Consider the following 22,017-nt stretch of genomic DNA (forward strand, 5'->3'; position numbering starts at 1 on the left):
TTCTGCGGAGATCCATAAATTGCAAAGGGAGAAAAAGTCGGTTTTAATCGGACGACTGACCAAATCATTAACAAATTGAAAGAGAGAACAGTGACCAAAAGGAGGACATAAGCAAAAGCGGCAGTGGACGGAGCAGTTTGATTTTCAGTGGGATACGAATCCAACGTTAATACTTGTAAACAGTACAGATGATGCATGTAAACAATAATCATCCATTCACTAAGAACTTTATTAGGAACACTATGGTCCTAATAAAGTGTCCGACGTGGTCTTCTGCTGTTGTAGCCCATCTGCCTCAAGGTTCGACGTGTTGTGCATTCTGTTCACTACAATTGTACAGAGTGGTTATCTGTAGGTCTTCATTGACCTCTCTCATCAACAAGGCGTTTCAGTCTGCAGTACTGCCACTCACTGGATGTTTTAGCTTAGAGAATTTCTTTCATATTTAAGGCAAAGCAAAATTGACACTAAAATACACCCAAATTAATCGGAATCAAATCTAATCGAGAGCTGGTGAATCAGAATAGAATCTGGAAATCTGTATCCATAACCAGCCCAAGTAATCAGCACTTTACAATAGATCTGTGCCTACCCACACTTCAGATGATTCCAACACCCCTGTTTTTTTTTTTATATGCTTTGGCATTGGTTCATATGGATTGTCATTTTAAGTGTGGTGGTGGTGTAGTGGACTAAAGCACTGAACTGGTAAGCAGAAGGTTGTTGGTTCAATCCCCACAGCCACCACCATTGTGTCCTTGAGCAAGGCACTTAACTCCAGGTTGCTCCAGGTGGATTGTCCCTGTGTAAAGGGCATTGTAAGTCGCTTTGGATAAAAGTGTCTGCCAAATGCATAAATGTAATGTAAATGTAATCAATTGCCAAAATGTGTTCTATGTCTGCTTTTACATCTGTATTATGATGGTGATAAATTTACTTCTTTTTTTTTTTTTAGGTTTGATTATTCTGGCTGTGGGTCATCTGAAGGGGAAATGGCAAACTACAACATTGGTGCTTGGAAGAAGGATGTGCTCTTTGTACTGGATGAACTAGTAGAGGGGCCACAGGTGAATGGATTAGCACTATTAAAACAATGACTATATTGGATTGAATTTCACTTTAACAACTAAATAGGTTTGACTAATTAATTGCCAAATATGACTTCAATGATTTGAATACAAATTCATCATTTAATGAATTGTATTTACATACAGTCCATTCAGAAAGGATTCAGACCCCTTAGTTTTTTTCACATTTTGTTATGTTGCAGCCTTATGCTAAAATGCTTTAAATTATTATTTTTTTCACATCAATCTACAGTCCATACCGCATAATGACAAAGCAAAAAAACAGATTTTTTATAACTTTGCAAATTTTATTATTAAATTATTAAAAAGAAAAAAACTGAAATATCACATTGACATAAGTATTCAGACCCTTTGCTTGACACTTGAAATTTAGCTCAGGTGCATCCCATTTCTCTGGATCATCTTTGAGATGTTTCTACACTTTGATTGGAGTCCACCTGTGACAAATTAAATTTACTGGACATGATTTGGAAAGGCACACACCTGTCTATATAAGGTCTCACAGCTGAAAATGCATATCAGAGCAAAAACCAAGCCATGAGGTCAAAGGAACTGCCTGCAGAACTCAAAGACAGGATTGTGTTGAGGCACAGATCTGGGAAAGGCTACAAAAAAAATTTGCATCATGCTGAGGTGGTGTTTTCAGTGGCAGGGACTGGGGGACTGGTCAGAGTTGAAGGAAAGCTGAATGCAGCAAAATAGAGAGATATCCTTAAACCTGGTCCACAGCGCTCAGGACCTCAGACTGGGACAACAGGACAATGACCCTAAGCACACAGCCAAGACAACACAAGAGTGCTTGGGGTCAACTCTGTGAATGTCCTTGAGTGGCCCAGCCAGAGCCCGGACTTGAACCCAATTGAACATCTCTGGCGAGACCTGAAAATGGTCCCCATCAAACCTGACAGAGCTTGAGATTATCTGCAGAGAAGAATGGCAGAAAATTCCCAAATCCAGGTGTGCAAAGTTTGTCGCATCATACCCAAAAAGACTTAAGGCTTTAATCGCAGCCAAAAGTGCTTCAACTAAGTACTGAGTTAAGGGTCTGAATATTTATGTCAATGTGATATTTCAGTTTTTTCTTTTTAATAAATTTGCAAAGTAAGGTTTTTGCTTTGTCATTATGGGGTATGGAGTGTAGATTGATGTGTGAGAAAAAAATTAATAATTTAAAGCATTTTAGCATAAGGCTGCAACATAACAAAATGTGAAAAAATTAAGGGATCTGAATACTTTCTGAATTAAAATCTTCTGACAAAGTAGACCTATCTCTCTTATGTTGTTGTGTTCAAGATTTTGGTGGGCTCCAGCATGGGTGGTTGGCTGATGCTGCTAGCAGCTCTTGCGCGACCAGAGAAGACCGCTGCCTTGGTGGGCATCTCGACAGCTGCAGATCATTTTGTCACATCATTCAAGATGCTACCAATAGAGGTGAGAAAAGTCATCTTTTAAACTTCTGGGGCCTCATGTATAAAACTTGGCACACATTTCATCTTAAAAGTGTGCATACTCACAAAAGACGGATTTTGCCTACCCAGAAAAGTTTAATACAGATTTAGACCTGCACAAAGTTCACTTTATAAATCCCAGTTAGCAGAAGATTGTGTGTACACACACAAACTTTATTCTCCACCCTGTCTTCTCCACGAAATAACCATTAAGGTTCATAGAGTCTTGAAAGTTTGGAAAATGCTTTATTTTTACAGTTCCGCCTCAGAAGGAATGGCTTGACACTAGGGCTGGGCAATTAATTGAATTATATTTTAAATTACGATTTTGGCTTCCAGCGATTATGAAAACAATATAATTGAGATAAAACGATTATTGTGCTGCATTCCGTTTTGCAATGAAACACCCCGGTGTTATATCTTTAAAGCATCCTTTAATAAAGTTAAAATAATAAGGAAGCGGGTTATGAAAAAAACTCAGAAACTGGCATTTCTCTGTGCGGTCAGCGCCATGTCTATGAGTTGTATGAAGTGACCAGGAAAGAGATTGAATCTTCTCCCGGCTGATGCACACTCTGGCACGGGGACGCTCGTCACTCGCACGTGTTTGCTGCAGCTAGATTATAACGTGATGGCTCGCAACGTAGTGAATCATAATATATGTGTCACATTCACTGTGTGTATCTTATCATGAAGAAAATCAGCGATACGCAGCTCTATTAAGAAGAGAACGTTTGTTTTTTGTGGGTTAAAGATGGATCGAAGTGAACATACATTTGAGAGAGTGTAGTCTTAGCCCATTATACACTCGGTCAAAATAATATCAAAAACTCCTTTAAAACAACGTACATTTACTTTAGGAGCTATGCTGCAGAAGAAAAAATTGTTATCGGAGAATGTTGAATACAATATTTAATCAGGGCTCGACATTAACGTCACAAGTGGATTTTTGAAGGGGCAAGTGAAAGAGAATTTTACTTAAGCAGACTGATAAAAACATCAATAACGAAAAAATAACCGGCTATATTTGTGATAGCCTAGGCCTGTGTCACTTATTAGAAAGTTAATATTCTTATTCTGCTGTTGGAAGTAATCCAGAGTGCGTAATTTTATAATTTGCTAGCAATCTAGTAACAGCTGCGCCCTGTTTGATTGACAGGCGGCGTGTGTGTGTGCTGAACGTGCACGTGTTCCGAAAATGATCGCACTAATGTGCACCTGAACAGTCAAATACATTTCAAAATTCCGCCAAAATGCTCATCTTGGTGGGGTGTTCATGTAAGCACAGAGAGTGATGTCTAAAGTGAACGTAAACAGTGGAGAAAAAAGCGGATTTGTATTAAAATGTCGGACTTGTAAGTATAAATGTAAGCTAATGGACCTGCTGCTGTCTAGTGCGTCATTACAATAATCAAACAACCATAACAATAGACTGGGTAACTTTAATAGCTTTAAAAAGTATTAATGTATTATAATCATACAGTGAAGACCAGTAGTAGTTTTGTGTTGCATTTCATTCTGAATGTTTACATGAATACTTGATAGCCTACTGCTGTTAAAAACTTTTAAAACTGTTAAAAAAGCCCTGAATTTTCTTCATTTGTATTTTTTGTTCTATTATTTCTAATCTATTTCTATTAATTGCTGTTTTTTTATTGTAATTTTATTACTGACTGTTTACTAGTCTTGTATAATTACTTAAGAACTTGAAACCATTCTTCCATAGTTAACATATTAGTTAGTGTTATTATTTGTGGTGGTTTTGAAGCTGGTATTGAAAATCGTCAAATTTCACTACCGGCTACTGAAATTTTGGTATAGTGATAATGTATAGCCTTTATTGTACATGGTAGATCTTGCTGCAATAACATAATGAAAAAATAGATCTCATTCCATAGAAGTGTGAACACCCCTGTTGTGAATGATGGCGATGGAGACTTACCTTTATTTGACTACCATACATAACATAAAATAATTATCATATGACAATAGCCTCCTCCCCTACCCAGTGCAGTTTACATTTCAAGTTCAAGGAAATCCACTGTTAAAAAGACAAGTTTTAAAAAAAAAAGTTCAATAAATGCATGATGTTCCCAAAGTCAATGAGTAATCGTGTTAAATAATCATGATCTCAATATTGACCAAAATAATCGTGATTATGATTTTTGCCATAATCGCGCAGTCCTACTTAGCACTTATCAGCCATTCTGAAGGTATAATCTGAGACAAAGTTTTCGTTAAAACTTTAATTTACTTTGGAATAATTTACAATTAATATGTAGTATCACATGAATACTTAAAGTAAATCAAAAAGTCAACGTATGTGATAAATTAAGGGCTGAGTTAATCAAAATAAAATCGAAATCTTGATATGGCCCAGTGTGATTTATTAAACCCACCAAAAGACCGCAATTTAATTAAATAAATGCACTTACAGTGCATCCGGAAAGTATTCACAGCGCTTCACTTTTTCCACATTTTGTTATGTTACAGCCTTATTCCAAAATGGATTAAATTCATTATTTTCCTCAAAATTCTACAAACAATACCTCATAATGACAACATGAAAGAAGTTTGTTTGAAATCTTTGCAAATGTATTAAAAATAAAAAACGAAAAAAAAATCACATGTACATAAGTATTCACAGCCTTTGCCATGACACTCAAAATTGAGCTCAGGTGCATCCTGTTTCCACTGATCATCCTTGAGATATTTCTACATCTTGATTGGAGTCCACCTGTGGTAAATTCAGTTGATTGGACATGATTTGGAAAGGCACACACCTGTCTATATAAGGTCCCACAGTTAACAGTGCATGTCAGAGCACAAACCAAGCCATGAAGTCCAAGGAATTGTCTGTAGACCTCCGAGACAGGATTGTATCGAGGCACAGATCTGGGGAAGGGTACAGAAAAATGCCTGCAGCATTGAAGGTCCCAATGAGCACAGTGGCCTCCATCATCAGTAAATGGAAGAAGTTTGGAACCACCAGGACTCTTCCTAGAGCTGGCCGCCCGGCCAAACTGAGCGATCGGGGGAGAAGGGCCTTAGTCAGGGAGGTGACCAAGAACCCGATGGTCACTCTGACAGAGCTCCAGCGTTTCTCTGTGGAGAGAGGAGAACCTTCCAGAAGAACAACCATCTCTGCAGCACTCCACAAATCAGACCTGTATGGTAGAGTGGCCAGACGGAAGCCACTCCTTAGTAAAAGGCACATGACAGCCCACCTGGAGTTTTCCAAAAGGCATCTGAAGGACTCTCAGACCATGAGAAACAAAGATTGAACTCTTTGGCCTGAATGGCAAGCGTCATGGCTGGAGGAAACCAGGCACCGCTCATCACCTGGCCAATACCATCCCTACAGTGAAGCATGGTAGTGGCAGCATCATGCTGTGGGGATGTTTTTCAGCAGTAGGAACTGGGAGACTAGTCAGGATCGAGGGAAAGATGAATGCAGCAACGTACAGAGACATCCTTGATGAAAACCTGCTCCAGAGCGCTCTGGACCTCAGACTGGGATGAAGGTTCATCTTCCAACAGGACAACGACGCTAAGCACACAGCCAACATAACAAAGGAGTGGCTCCGGGACAACTCTGTGAATGTCCTTGAGTGGCCCAGCCAGAGCCCAGACTTGAACCCGATTGAACATCTCTGGAGAGATCTGAAAATGGCTGTGCATCGACGCTCCCCATCCAACCTGATGGAGCTTGAGAGGTCCTGCAAAGAAGAATGGGAGAAACTGCCCAAAAATAGGTGTGCCAAGCTTGTAGCATCATACTCAAAAAGACTTGAGCCTGTAATTGGTGCCAAAGGTGCTTCAACAAAGTATTGAGCAAAGGCTGTGAATACTTGTGTACATGTGATTTTTCTTTCTTCGTTTTTTATTTTTAATAAATTTGCAAAGATTTCAAACAAACATCTTTCACATTGTCATTATGGGGTGTTGTTTGTAGAATTTTGAGGAAAATAATGAATTTAATCCATTTTGGAATAAGGCTGTAACATAACAAAATGTGGAAAAAGTGAAGCGCTATGAATACTTTCCGGATGCACTGTATAGTCTGGGTTAACATGGTCCAAGAACGGACACTGTTTTCCACTGTCTCAGCAGCTCGGAAACGGTGAGTGTTCTGATTCTGAGATTGGTTTGCTATTAGTGCGTGGTGTGTTTTTCTTATAATGTGCATTGAGAACGCAAAGTGCTACGAAATCACTTTATTTTCAATTAATACAAAACATTCTCGTAATAACGTGACACTGGAGCACAGAAGATTAGGATGTGGCATTTCACCATAGTGATGAGCATGTTTAAAAAAATAACTGCAAGAAATACAAATATCTTCAGTTTACCATAAAAAAGGCTTAAAGGTTTAATAGGACCAATGCTGTGTGAATGTAATGAAATAACAACATACATTTTACTGTTGTACTACAATATAATTCAAATATTCAATAATAATCATTCAATATTATATTACAGTAATATAATTCAGTTTGCTAAGGAAATCTCTTAAGAGTTATCAAGGACACCCCGACATGACGTTTGACATTTAATCATTTAGAAGAATTTGTTGGTAAATATTGCTATGTATTGATATGTTGGTACATTTGCCAATTTTAATCAGATTTGTAACACAAATGTACAGGTGCATCTCAATAAATTAGAATGTCGTGGAAAATTTCATTTATTTCAGTAATTCAACTCAAATTGTGAAACTCGTGTATTAAATAAATTCATTGCACACAGACTGAAGTAGTTTAAGTCTTTGGTTCTTTTAATTGTGATGATTTTGCTCACATTTAACAAAAACCCACCAATTCACTATCTCAAAAAATTAGAATACATCATAAGACCAATAAAAAAAACATTTTTAGTGAATTGTTGGCCTTCTGGAAAGTATGTTCATTTACTATATATGTACTCAATACTTGGTAGGGGCTCATTTTGCTTTAATTACTGCCTCAATTCGGCATGGCATGGAGGTGATCAGTTTGTGGCACTGCTGAGGTGGTATGGAAGCCCAGGTTTCTTTGACAGTGGCCTTCAGCTCATCTGAATTTTTTGGTCTCTTGTTTCTCATTTTCCTCTTGACAATACCCCATAGATTCTCTATGGGGTTCAGGTCTGGTGAGTTTGCTGGCCAGTCAAGCACACCAACACCATGGTCATTTAACCAACTTTTGGTGCTTTTGGCAGTGTGGGCAGGTGCCAAATCCTGCTGGAAAATGAAATCAGCACCTTTAAAAAGCTGGTCAGCAGAAGGAAGCATGAAGTGCTCCAAAATTTCTTGGTAAACGGGTGCAGTGACTTTGGTTTTCAAAAGACACAATGGACCAACACCAGCAGATGACATTGCACCCCAAATCATCACAGGCTGTGGAAACTTAACACTGGACTTCAAGCAACTTGGGCTATGAGCTTCTCCACCCTTCCTCCAGACTCTAGGACCTTGGTTTCCAAATGAAATACAAAACTTGTTCTCATCTGAAAAGAGGACTTTGGACCACTGGGCAACAGTCCAGTTCTTCTTCTCCTTAGCCCAGGTAAGATGCCTCTGATGTTGTCTGTGGTTCAGGAGTGGCTTAACAAGAGGAATACGACAACTGTAGCCAAATTCCTTGACACGTCTGTGTGTGGTTGATGCCTTAACCCCAGCCTCAGTCCATTCCTTGTGAAGTTCACCCAAATTCTTGAATCGATTTTGCTTGACAATCCTCATAAGGCTGCGGTTCTCTCGGTTGGTTGTGCATCTTTTTCTTCCACACTTTTCCCTTCCACTCAACTTTCTGTTAACATGCTTGGATACAGCACTCTGTGAACAGCCAGCTTCTTTGGCAATGAATGTTTGTGGCTTACCCTCCTTGTGAAGGGTGTCAATGATTGTCTTCTGGACAACTGTCAGATCAGCAGTCTTCCCCATGATTGTGTAGCCTAGTGAACCAAACTGAGAGACCATTTTGAAGGCTCAGGAAACCTTTGTAGGTGTTTTGAGTTGATTAGCTGATTGGCATGTCAAAATATTCTAATTTTTTGAGATAGTGAATTGGTGGGTTTTTGTTAAATGTGAGCCAAAATCATCACAATTAAAAGAACCAAAGACTTAAACTACTTCAGTCTGTGTGCATTGAATTTATTTAATACACGAGTTTCACAATTTGAGTTGAATTACTGAAATAAATGAACTTTTCCACGACATTCTAATTTATTGAGATGCACCTGTATATTTATGATGAATATTATTCTTTTATGAACTCATTAAGTGGAAAACATGACTTGATTATTTTAAATTGACAGAAACCCTGTTTTGCTGATAAACAATGTTACATGTTCTAAGGCCTTGTTGAATGTGTGCCCCAGCCTGGCTGTACAATAATCCCTTACATATTTTAACTGTCAGAACAGCTGAAATCACTCATAATTTTCATAATAACATAATTTTCTTCAAATCAGTCTGATAATTGCAGTCACCAGGTGCCGTATGCATAAAGCCGCTTAGAGTAAAATTTTAGTCTTAAGTGTGTCAATGTTCTAAAAATGACGTAATTTTACTTTTATTCCTAGACTTAAGAATAAGTGTGATTCATAAAGGTTCATAAGTGTCAAGACTTGGTCTCAGCTCCTAAATTGTTTAAGAGTGCTGGAGAGGTTTCATAACCTAGTTAGGAGTAGCATGATGACTGTGTCCCATGGAGACAACAAACTCTACAACAAAGAAAGAATGTGTTGGAATTATGATAGTGGAATTTGGGCAAATGTGTTTTGTAGTTGAGCAAAATTAAATCCATAAATACTGTATATTTTTTTAATTGCAGCACATTTTTTCATTTAATGAATACATTGAAACTCGTTGTGAATTAAGCATTTGGAAAATTTGATGGGCCTAAACTTTCAGAGGGATCCAACAACTAATCAATACAATCTCAATGATGAAAATAAATGTAGTCCTTGTTTCACAACACTTAAGTGTAACCTCAGTCAGCACTTAAGAATCAGGTTTAGACTTTACAGAAAGTTCCTTTTAGTATCTTTATAAAAAGCTCCTATTCTTACACAAGTCCTACTTTTTGCTGAGAATTTTTTTAACACTCAAGTCAAAGCTTAAGACTATTCTTAAGAGCATTTCTGAGAAGTTTGATGCATACGGCCCCAGGATTATGTGCGGCAGGCAGCACATTTTGCGCTCATGTTGGGTAGTGTTGCCGTATGCAGCTGTACAGTACCTTGTTTCTGATATGACATATGCAAACAGTCGACTACCAGTCTTTCCAATGGAAATTGTCGCACAGTGTCTGTCATTATTCTGTCTATTTTACCAGGCTATTCCACGTCAAAGTCAAGTGTGTATCATGAGCCAAGAAATCTTCACTGTCATTAAAAGCAAGCTCCCTCCGTATAATGCAACGGGTAACATGTCTTCCAAAAGCAATGCATCAATTACCAATATTTCCTTGTTACAGCTTATGTACTAATGCCTTTACAATTGGTTTGCCTAATATTAATCTAAAATGTCACCTAGATAGCGATTACTTCTCCTTTGAGTGCTTAACTCCATACGTTTTTATTCTAAATGTGCTATTAAATGAAAAGCGAGTTTAATCAGTCTTTTCAGTTAAATATTTGGCCATTTGCTGTTGCAAATTCACACACACCAGTAAAAGAGTGCATTCGCATGGTCAAGAGTGTGTGGACAGTGCGCACATTTACGGCAAATTAATTTTTCATAAATCCAGATGTGTTCATGGAAAGTTGGGTAAGCATATTTCAAAGCCCATTTTGTGTATACATCAGGCCCCTGGTTTAAAAAAGTTGAAGTATTTTGTTGCTGATTAGTTTGGCTAGTTTATTGTGAGCTTAATGATGTCTGCATTACTAAATAATATTATTAGTAATGCTTGCTAAGGGTGGTTTTTGGAACAATATGAGGAAGAGTAACCATCCAAAAATGAATAGTCTGTCATTATTTACTCATTCTCATGTTGTTCCAAACCTGCATGACTTCCTTTCTTACATGGAATACAAAATTCGTATGAATTGATGTAATGGTACATAAACCAATTTTAATGTGATATATATATGTGGAAAACATGGCTTCGTTATTTTAAACATGCAGATACCATTTTTTGTTGATAAGCAGTTTTAAAGGGATAGTTCACCCAAAATTGAAAATTGTCTTATCATTTACTCACCCTCATGCCATCCCAGATGTGTATGACTTACTTTCTTCAGCAGAACATAAAGATTTTTATAAGAATATTTCAGCTCTGTAGGTCCCCACATTGCAAGTAAATGTTGACCAGAACTACAAAAGCTCTAAAAAGGGGATAAAGTCAGCATAAAAGTAATCCATAAGACTCCAGTGGTTAAATCAATGTCTTCTGAAGCAATCCAGTTGGTTTTGGGTGAGAACAGACCAAAATGTAACTCCTTTATAACTTTACATCTTGTAATTGCAGTCTCTAGGCACAATCATGATTTCAAGCTTGATTACAGTTCCTAGTGTTTGACGCATGCACAGATCGCTAGATGGCGCTATAGGATGAGTAATCGAGCTTGAAATCATGATTGCCAAGGAGACTGCTTTCAAGATGTACAAAGAAAAAGTTATATTTTGGTCTGTTCTAACACAAAAAAACTGGATCACTTCAGAAGACATTGATTAAACAACTGGAGTTTGATGGATTAATTTTATGCTGACTTTATCTCATTTTTGGAGTTCTGATCACCATTCACTTGCATTGTATGGACCTACAGATCTGAGATATTCTTTAAAAATCTTTATTTGTGTTCTGCAGAAAAAAGAAAGTCATCCACATCAGGGATGGCATGAATGTGAATAAATCATGAGAGAATTTAGATTTTTGGGTGAACTAACCCTTTAAGGCCTTGCTGAATGTGTGCCCCAGCCTGTTTAAATTAAAAGAGCCTGTGATACATAATAATTATTATCATTATTTTTTTTTTTTAGATTGTGTGGGTTTGTTCTGGTATGGAAATTTGGTATTTATTTTATTTGTTCAGGTCTTTAAAAAATGTCTTTAAACATCTTAAATTTTATTTTAAAAACTCTGCAGCAACCCTGGATTAGGACACCCAAATGTAATCGCAAAAATAACAGGTTTTCTTAAACACTCCCTTGTCTGCCAAACATTGGTCTGTCAAACTGTCCTACCTCAAACTCACAGCACTGGTTGAACTAATGTTACAGCTTTGGTTGTTGCTGTGCAATACCGGTCAGGATGCTCAAACAAATAGAGGAATGTTTTTATAGTGTCTCAGGGTCACAGTGTTTATACTTTTCAGGGGAAATCAACCTATGAATGGCTTACTTATAGTTTTCTCTCCATATTAAGCTGAGATAAGAGAAAGTATTGGAAACATGGAAAAATGACCCACTACACCTTTAATAGCTCTTCCTCTTCTTTATCAGACAAAGAAGGAGATAGAGGAGCTGGGCTCTTGGAAATTCCCAACCAAGCACAATGAAGAGGGTTTCTACACTCTGAGCATAAACTTTCTGAAAGAGGCAGAGAACCACTGTGTACTCCAGAGCCCACTCCCTGTTACCTGTCCAGTACGTCTGATCCATGGGGTTAAAGACTCTGACGTACCCTGGCATGTCTCCATTCAGGTCGCAGAGCGGGTACTCAGCAACGATGTGGACGTTATTCTTCGCAAACATGGGCACCATCGCATGTCAGAGAAAGATGATATTAAGCTCATGGTGTACACCATTGATGACCTTATTGATAAACTGACCACATTGGGGTGAGGAGGGATGGACCAGTTGTGATGGGAGGGGTGTCTGGAAAACCTTGTTTGGAAGTAAGGTTTTAAATGAAGGAAGCCAAATTAACTGAAAGGGTTAGTTGACCAAAAAATAAAAATTATGTCATCATGTGCTCACCCATCCTCATGTTGTTCCAAACATGTGTGTTTTTCTATCTTCCATGTAACACACAGGGATCTGTTCTTTTGCATACAGTGAAAGCATATGGGTGATTCTTAAGAAACCTGTCTAGAAAATGTCCTGTTCATATTTAACCCCAAATAAAATATATATACTGAGTGTGTATATATATATATATATATATATATATATATATATATATACACACACACACACACACACACACACACACACACACACAGATATATATATACACACCGATCAGCCATTCTCTGTTGACCTCTCTCATCAACAAGGCATTTCCAACCACAGAACTGCCACTCAATGTATGTTTTTTGTTTTTGATCAGCAGTTACAGAAATACTCAAACCAGCCCGTCTGGCACCAACAATCATCCATGCGATTTATCTAATCAGCCAATTGTGTGGCAGCAGTACAGTGCATAAAATTATGCAGACACGGGTCAGGATCTTCAGTTGATGTTCACATCAACCATCAGAATGGGGAAAAAAATTTGATCTCAGTGATTTGGACCGTGGCATGATTGTTGGTGCCAGACAGGCTGGTTTGAGTATTTCTGTAACTGCTGATCTCCTGGGATTTTTTGCTTTGGAAATTGCTCCCAAGGATGAAGCAATTGGTGCCAAAAACAAAAAACATCCAGTGAGCGGCAGTTCTGTGGATGGAAATGCGACCTACATACTATTAGGCAGGTGGTTTTAATGTTGTGGCTGATTGGTGTGTGTGTGTGTGTGTGTGTGTGTGTGTAGATATATACAGTTGATGCCAGAAGTTTACATACGCTTAGGTTGAATTCATTAAAACTTATTTTTTAACCACTCCACAGATTTCATATTAGCAAACTACTTTTTGCATGACACAAGTAATTTTTCCAACAATTGTTTACAGACAGATTGTTTCACTTTTAATTGACTATATCACAATTCCAGTGGGTCAGAAGTTTACATATACTAAGTTAACTGTGTCTTTAAGCAGCATGGAAAATTCCAGAAAATGATGTCAAGCCTTTAGGCAATTAGCCAATTAGCTTCTGATAGGCTAATTGGAGTCAATTGGAGGTGTACCTGTGGATGTATTTTAAGGCCTACATTCAGAATCAGTGCCTCTTTGCTTGACATCATGGGAAAATCAAAAGAAATCAGCCAAGACCTCAGAAAAAAAATGTGGATCTCCACAAGTCTGGTTCATCCTTGGGAGCAATTTCCAAACGCCTGAAGGTACCACGTTAATCTGTACAAACAATAGTACGCAAGTATAAACACCATGAGACCACGCAGCCTTCATACCACTCAGGAAGGAGACGCATTCTGTGTCCTAGAGATGAACGTAGTTTGGTGCAAAAAGTGCAAATCAATCCCAGAACAACAACAAAGGACCTTGTGAAGATGCTGGAGGAAACAGGTAGACAAGTATCTATATCCACAGTTAAATGAGTCCTATATCGACATAACCTGAAAGGCTGCTCAGCAAGGAAGAAGCCACTGCTCCAAAACTGCCATAAAAAGCCAGACTACAGTTTGCAAGTGCACATGGGGACAAAGATCTTACTTTTTGGAGAAATGTCCTCTAGTCTGATGAAACAAAAATGTTACTGTCTGGCCATAATGACCATCATTATGTTTGGAGGAAAAAGGGTGAGGCTTGCAAGCTGAAGATCACCATCCCAACCATGAAGCATGGGGTGGCAGAATCATGTTGTGGGGGGCTTTGCTGCAGGAGGGACTGGTGCACTCCACAAAATAGATGGCATCACGAGGAAGGAAAATTATGTGGATATATTGAAGCAACATCTCAAGACATCAGCCATTAAGTTAAAGCTTGGTCGCAAATGGGTCTTCCAAATGGACAATGACCCCAAGCATACCTCCAAAGTTGTGGCAAAATGGCTTAAGAACAACAAAGTCAAGGTATTGCCCTGACCTCAGTCCAATGGAAAATTTATGGGCAGAACAGAAAAAGCATGTACGAGCAAGGAGGCCTACAAACCGGACTCAGTTACACCAGTTTTGTCTAGAGGAATGGGCTAAAATTCCAGCAACTTATTGTGAGAAGCTTGTGGAAGACTACCAAAAATGTTTGACCCAAGTTAAACAGTTTAAAGGCAATGCTACCAAATACTAACAAAGTGTAAGTAAACTTCTGACCCACTGGGAATGTGATGAAAGAAATAAAAATAAATAATTCTCTCTACTATTATTCTGACAATAAAGTAGTGATCCAAACTGACTTGTTTTCTACGATTAAATGTCAGGAATTGTGAAAAACTGAGTTTAAATGTATTTGGTGTGTGTATACTTCTGACTTCAACTGTATATACAGTATATATACACACTTAAATATATATATATATATATATATATATATATATATATATATATATATATATATATATATATACATATATACATACACACTACCAGTCAAAAGTTTTGAAACACTTACTCATTCTTTATTATAATTTTTTTTTTCACATTTTAGAATAATAGTAAAGTCATTAAAACTATGGAATAACATAAATGGAACTATGGGAATTATGTTGTGAATAAACAAAATCTAAAATAAATCAAAACTGTGTTATATTTTAGCATCTTCAGAGTAGTCACCCTTTGCCTAGAATTTTCAGAAATGTACTCCTGACATTTTCTCAACCAACTTCTTGAGGTATCACCCTGGGATGCTTTTTAAACAGTATTGGAGGAGTTTCCATCTATGTTGGGCACTTATTGGCTGCTTTTCTTTATTATTTGGTCCAAGTCATCAATTTCAAAAACTTTTTTTTTATTATTTATTACATTTTAGATTTATGATTAAATTAATATGGCGGCACAATTATATTTTTGTCTACAAAACTAATTTCAAACATTTAAGCATATGCCTTCAGATCAAAAGATTTTTAAGATCATGAGAAATATTTCGGTCAAGTGTTTCAAAACTTTTGACCGGTAGTGTATATTTATTTATATATATATATATACAGGTGCATCTCAATAAATTAGAATGTCGTGGAAAAGTTCATTTAATTCAGTAATTCAACTCAAATTGTGAAACTCGTGTATTAAATAAATTCAATGCACACAGACTGAAGTAGTTTAAGTCTTTGGTTCTTTTAATTGTGATGATTTTGGCTCACATTTAACAAAAACCCACCAATTCACTATCTCAAAAAATTAGAATACATCATAAGACCAATAAAAAAAAACATTTTTAGTGAATTGTTGGCCTTCTGGAAAGTATGTTCATTTACTGTATATGTACTCAATACTTGGTAGGGGCTCCTTTTGCTTTAATTACTGCCTCAATTCGGCGTGGCATGGAGGTGATCAGTTTGTGGCACTGCTGAGGTGGTATGGAAGCCCAGGTTTCTTTGACAGTGGCCTTCAGCTCATCTGCATTTTTTGGTCTCTTGTTTCTCATTTTCCTCTTGACAATACCCCATAGATTCTCTATGGGGTTCAGGTCTGGTGAGTTTGCTGGCCAGTCAAGCACACCAACACCATGGTCATTTAACCAACTTTTGGTGCTTTTGGCAGTGTGGGCAGGTGCCAAATCCTGCTGGAAAATGAAATCAGCATCTTTCAGCAGAAGGAAGCATGAAGTGCTCCAAAATTTCTTGGTAAATGGGTGCAGTGACTTTGGTTTTCAAAAAACACAATGGACCAACACCAGCAGATGACATTGCACCCCAAATCATCACAGACTGTGGAAACTTAACATTGGACTTCAAACAACTTGGGCTATGAGCTTCTCCACCCTTCCTCCAGACTCTAGGACCTTGGTTTCCAAATGAAATACAAAACTTGCTCTCATCTGAAAAGAGGACTTTGGACCACTGGGCAACAGTCCAGTTCTTCTTCTCCTTAGCCCAGGTAAGACACCTCTGACATTGTCTGTGGTTCAGGAGTGGCTTAACAAGAGGAATACGACAACTGTAGCCAAATTCCTTGACATGTCTATGTGTGGTGGCTCTTGATGCCTTGACCCCAGCCTCAGTCCATTCCTTGTGAAGTTCACCCAAATTCTTGAATCGATTTTGCTTGACAATCCTCATAAAGCTGTGGTTCTCTCGGTTGGTTGTGCATCTTTTTCTTCCACACTTTTTCCTTCCACTCAACTTTTTGTTAACATGCTTGGACACAACACTCTGTGAACAGCCAGCTTCTTTGGCAATGAATGTTTGTGGCTTACCCTCCTTGTGAAGGGTGTCAATGATTGTCTTCTGGACAACTGTCAGATCAGCAGTCTTCCCCATGATTGTGTAGCCTAGTGAACCAAACTGAGAGACCATTTTGAAGGCTCAGGAAACCTTTGCAGGTGTTTTGAGTTGATTAGCTGATTGGCATGTCACCATATTCTAATTTTTTGAGATAGTGAATTGGTGGGTTTTTGTTAAATGTGAGCCAAAATCATCACAATTAAAAGAACCAAAGACTTAAACTACTTCAGTCTGTGTGCATTGAATTTATTTAATACACGAGTTTCACAATTTGAGTTGAATTACTGAAATAAATGAACTTTTCCACGACATTCTAATTTATTGAGATGCACCTGTATATATAAACATCCCTTTTTCAGGACACTGTATTTTAAAGATAATTTTGTAAAAATCCAAATAACTACAGATCTTTATTGTAAAATGTTTAAATAATGTTTTCCATGCTTGTTCAATGAACCATAAACAATTAATGAACATGCACCTGTGGAACGGTCGTTAAGACACTAACAGCTTACAGATGGTAGACAATTAAGGTCACAGTTATAAAAACTTAGGACACTAAAGAGACCTTTCTACTGACTCTGAAAAACACCAAACGAAAGATGCCCAGGGTCCCTGCTCATCTGCGTGAACATGCCTTAGGCATGCTGCATGGAGGCATGAGAACTGCAGATGTGGCCAGGGCAATAAATTGCAATGTCCATACTGCGAGACGCCAAAGACAGTGCTACAGGGAGACAGGAAGGACAGCTGATTGTCCTCGCAGTAACAGACCACATGTAACAACACCTGCACAGGATCGGTACATCTGAATATCACACTTGCGGGACAGGTACAGGATGGCAACAACAACTGCCTGAGTTACACCAGGAACGCACAATCCCTGCATCAGTGCTCAGACTGTCCGCAATAGGCTGAGAGAGGCTGGACTGAGGGCTTGTAGGCCTGTTGTAAGGCAGGTCCTTGCCAGACATCACCGGCAACAACGTCGCCTATGGGCACAAACCTACCTTCACGGACCAGACAGGACTGGCAAAAAGTGCACTTCACTGACGAGTCGCACCATTGAACACGTCTGGGACCTGTTGGATCGGAGGGTGAGGGCTAGGGCCATTCCCCCCAGAAATGTCTGGGAACTTGCAAGTGCCATAGTTGAAGAGTGGGGTAACATCTCACAGCAAGAACTGGCAAATCTGGTGCAGTCCATGAGGAGATGCACTGCAGTACTTAATGCAGCTGGTGGCCACACCAGATACTGACTGTTACTTTTGATTTTATATATATTGTGCTTAAGAACACTTAAACACATTTTACCCCCCAATTCTCATTACCGTAATGTGTCCTAACATTTTACTTTTACCATTTTAATTGTTTTCAGTGATGACTCATTGCTGTAACAGTCATTTTTAAACTTTATTACAGTAAAAAGATGCTGTTGTGCAGTGATTTTTACAATTAAAATATATATTAAATAATATCATTTATCATAGTGCAGTAATGAGAATATCAAAATCTTTTTTCGCATTGCGGTATTGAGAATTGTGGGGTAATACTTTATGTGCATAACTGTCATGAAAATGTCACAATGTAAAAAGTGCCATTGGCCCTTAAAATAGGCTTCATTGTCTATAAACAAAATCAAATTTCTTATTTATTTATTTAGATTTTTGAGTAAAATGTGACTTGGTGTGATTTTGAGAGCTAAGGCAGAAGGCAAAATATTTAGTAAATAATGACTTAATTTTCGTCTTTTCTGCATAAGATATCTATAGTATGGCTTCAGAAGACTTGGAATATAGCTCAAGGTTGACTTTTATTGTGCTTTTTTTTGGAGCTTGACAGACCTGGACACTGTGAACTGTCATTGTATGGAAAAGAGCAACGTGAGCATTCTTCAAAGTTTGTTCTCTTGTTTTCCACAGGAGAAAATCATACAAGTTTGGAGCAACATGATAAAACAGAATTTCATTTTAGGGTGAACTTGTATGTGGTCAGAGCCAAATGCTTTTATTTTTATGTTCATGAAAATGATTGCATCTCTTTTCAGTAGTAAATACAGTACATTACCCAAAATACACATACTAACATGTTCACATAATCACTCACAACATCCTTAATTTTGCCAAACCATTGTAGACTTACAAAAAAAACAAGAACTCAATGTTCTTCTCCATGTCTTGTTTTTATATATAAAGTTTATTGTAATAGCACTGTCGCCTCACAGCAAAAAGTTCCCCCAGTTCGAGTCCCGGCTCACTCTTGTTCCTATTGTGTGGAGTTTACATGTTCTCCAAGTGTTTGCATGTGTTTCCGCTGGGTTCTCTGGTTTCCCCCACAATCCAAAGACATGCAGGTCAATTGAATTGGAGACTCTAAATTGACCTTAGGTGTGAGTGGAAGTGTGAATGTGTTTGTCTGTGTGTGTTAGCCCTGTGATGGACTTGCCGACTGTCCAGGGTGTTTCCCTGCCTTTGGCCCGAGACAGCTGGGATAGGCTCCAGCCCTCCCCGTGACCCTACATTGGATAAGTGGCTATAGAAAATGGATGGATGGATGTTAATGTTACATTTTAATGTTGTTATAATTTAACCTGTATAGCCTTATTTTGTTTTCAAAGTTAATAACATTTCAAGTAGCCTAACACAATATTTCACTTAAAGTTTTGAAGAAAATTTTTTTTCATGTCTAGTTTATCATCTCTTGAGGGGCACACTTCTATAGATCATTGGTTCACAAAATGTGTGTATTTTGCACGTTTTCAGCATTCAGAAGTTATCGATTTAAAATGTATTTTGTTTTCCGTTTTTTGTAGGAATGACAGCAGTTTATGTCCAGGGCTTTGTGTACGCTGATGACAAGAAGTAGAATTTATTGTAAGCTGCTATCTCAAACCAAATATTACAAGCAATCTTGTAAATTATATTACAAAATAAGGAAAGAAATAGTTTAGAATAAGGCTTGGTAAACAGCCACATGGGGCGATGTCATTCAGTATATTTGTTCTTTTAAATCACTGTATCTTTGTTTTTCTGTGTACTTGAAAGAAAGAAAACTTAATATTTATATGCAAAACTGCATCCAAGAACTGAATGATTAGTACATGCTTTTAATTGCAAGGGATTCTGCTAATGGGGCAGAGTATATTTAAGCATATGGAGAATATTTTATTCATATGCAAGCTTTCTGTATGTTGTGAACATGATGGATAGAAAATGTACACAACACTTTTTGTTTTTATTTTCCTAACTGATAAACAATATCAGGTTAGATTTGCAAGTGATCACAGTACTGGTATATTAACATTCACACAGAAATGAAAATGCTGTCATTATTTACTCACCCTCATGTAATTCCAAAACCTATAACGCAAAAGGAGACATTCAGTAGAATACCACCCTGCTCCAATGTGGATGGGGTCCTGGGACAACTGTAGTCACCATTTACTTTCATTGAATGGAAAAGAGCAGCATGAATGTTCTGCTAGATAACTCCTTTTTTGTTCAATGCAAAAAAAGAAAGTCATGTTGGAATGATGTAAGATGAGTAAATTAATTTTCAGTTTATTGTAGTAACCTGCTGGATTTTTCAATGGCATTCAGGGTTTCTCTGAACTCTCATAGGGATTGTTGAACATAACACCCTCATGTGTTTTTATCATGCACTAGTGCAATGCTGCAGCCACAAAACAAGAAGGTCAAGAGCCTTTTTTTCCCTTTAATTCTCTTGTTTGATAAATATTACAGTGCCATGAAAAAGTATTTGCCCTCTTCCTGATTTCTTGTATTTTTCATACTAAATTGTTTTAGATCTTCAAACGAGATATAACAAAAAACAAAGGCAACCTGAGTAAACACAAAATACAGTTCTTTTCTCTCTCTCTCTCTCTCTCTCTCTCTCTCTCTCTCTCTCTCTCTCTCTCTCTCTCTCTATATATATATATATATATATATTATTTCTTATTTATTTATTTATTTATTTTATTTTTTTGAAGCCAAAATGTTATCCAACACCTATATCACACATGTGAAAAACGAACTGCCCTCCTAAACTTAATAGCTGGTTGTGCCACCTTTAGCAGCAACAACTGCAACCAAACACTTCCGATAACTGGAGATCAGTTTTTCACAAAGCTGTGGAAATTTGGCCCCCTCTTCTTTGCAGAACTGCTTTAGTTCAGCCACATTGGAGGGTTTTCGAGCATGAACTGCCCATTTAAGGTCCTGCCACAGCATCTCTATCAGGTTTAAGTCAGGACTTTGTCTAGGCCACTCCAAAACTTTAATTTTGCTTCTTTTGAGCCATTCAAAGGTGGACTTACTCCTAAGATCATTGTCTTGCTGCATAATCCAGTTGCACTTGAGCTTCAGCTCACGGACTGATGACCAGATGTTCTCCTTTAGGATTCTCTGGTGGAGAGCAGAATTCTCTCCTCAATTATTGCAAGTCACCCTGTCCCTGAAGCAGCAAAGCATCCCCACACCATCACACTACCACCACCATGCTTGACTGTAGGTATAATGTTCTTTTTGTGGAATTCTGTGTTTGATTTACGTCAGATGTAACAGGACACCTGTCTTACAAACAGTTCCACTTTCAACTCGTCAGTCCACACAACGTTCTCCCAAAATGTTTGAGGATCATCAAGGCATGTTTTGACAAAATACAGACGAGCAGATGTTTTTCTGGGTTAGTAGTGGTTTTTGCCTTGCCACTCTTCCATGGATTCCATTTTTGGCCAGTGTCTTTCTAATAGTGGAGTCATGTACAGTGACCTTTATTGATGCGAGAGAGGCCTGCAGTTCCTTAGATGTTGTCCTTGGCTTTTTTGTGACTTCCTGGATGAGTCGTCACTGTGCTTTTCTGGGAAGGTTCACTTCTGTGCCAAGTTTTCTCCATTTGGAGACAATGGCTCTCACTGTGGTTCTTTGGAGTCCCAGAGCCTTTGAAATAGCTTTGTGACCCTTCCCAGACTGATGTATTTCAATCACCTTTTTCTTCATCATTTCTGGAATTTCTTTTGACCTTGGCATAGTGTGCTACTGGGTGAGACCTTTTAGCCAACTTCATGCTGCTGAAAAAGTTCTATTTAGGTGTTGATTTGATTGAACAGGGCTGGCAGTAATCAGGCCTGGGTGTGTCTAGTCCAGCTGAACCTCATTATGAATGCAGTTTCATAGATTTGGGGATTTAGTAACTTAGGCCCAGTTGGTTTTGGATAACATTTTTGCTTCAATAAATAACATTATTATTTAAAACATTTATTTTGTGTGTACTCAGATTGCCTTTGTTTTATGATAGATTTTGTTTTAATTTTTGAAATAAATGGTATGAGATATA

At 37.9% G+C, this 22,017-nt stretch overlaps 1 protein-coding gene across 1 annotated transcript in view; it reads left to right on the forward strand.

Annotated features, from left to right (window-relative positions):
* LOC127426322 (palmitoyl-protein thioesterase ABHD10, mitochondrial-like) overlaps window positions 1-15,444 on the forward strand; it is a 28,013-nt gene extending 12,569 nt beyond the window's left edge. The window contains exons 3-5 of the mRNA XM_051673073.1: window positions 956-1,067; window positions 2,382-2,519; window positions 11,967-15,444. Coding sequence (XP_051529033.1) covers window positions 956-1,067; window positions 2,382-2,519; window positions 11,967-12,308 — 592 coding nt within the window. The 3' untranslated portion in view covers window positions 12,309-15,444. The remainder of the gene's footprint in view (window positions 1-955; window positions 1,068-2,381; window positions 2,520-11,966) is intronic.
* The last annotated feature ends 6,573 nt before the right edge of the window (window positions 15,445-22,017 follow it).

This window comes from Myxocyprinus asiaticus, chromosome 3 (assembly GCF_019703515.2).
Source record: "Myxocyprinus asiaticus isolate MX2 ecotype Aquarium Trade chromosome 3, UBuf_Myxa_2, whole genome shotgun sequence".
Classification (NCBI taxonomy): Eukaryota; Metazoa; Chordata; class Actinopteri; order Cypriniformes; family Catostomidae; genus Myxocyprinus; species Myxocyprinus asiaticus.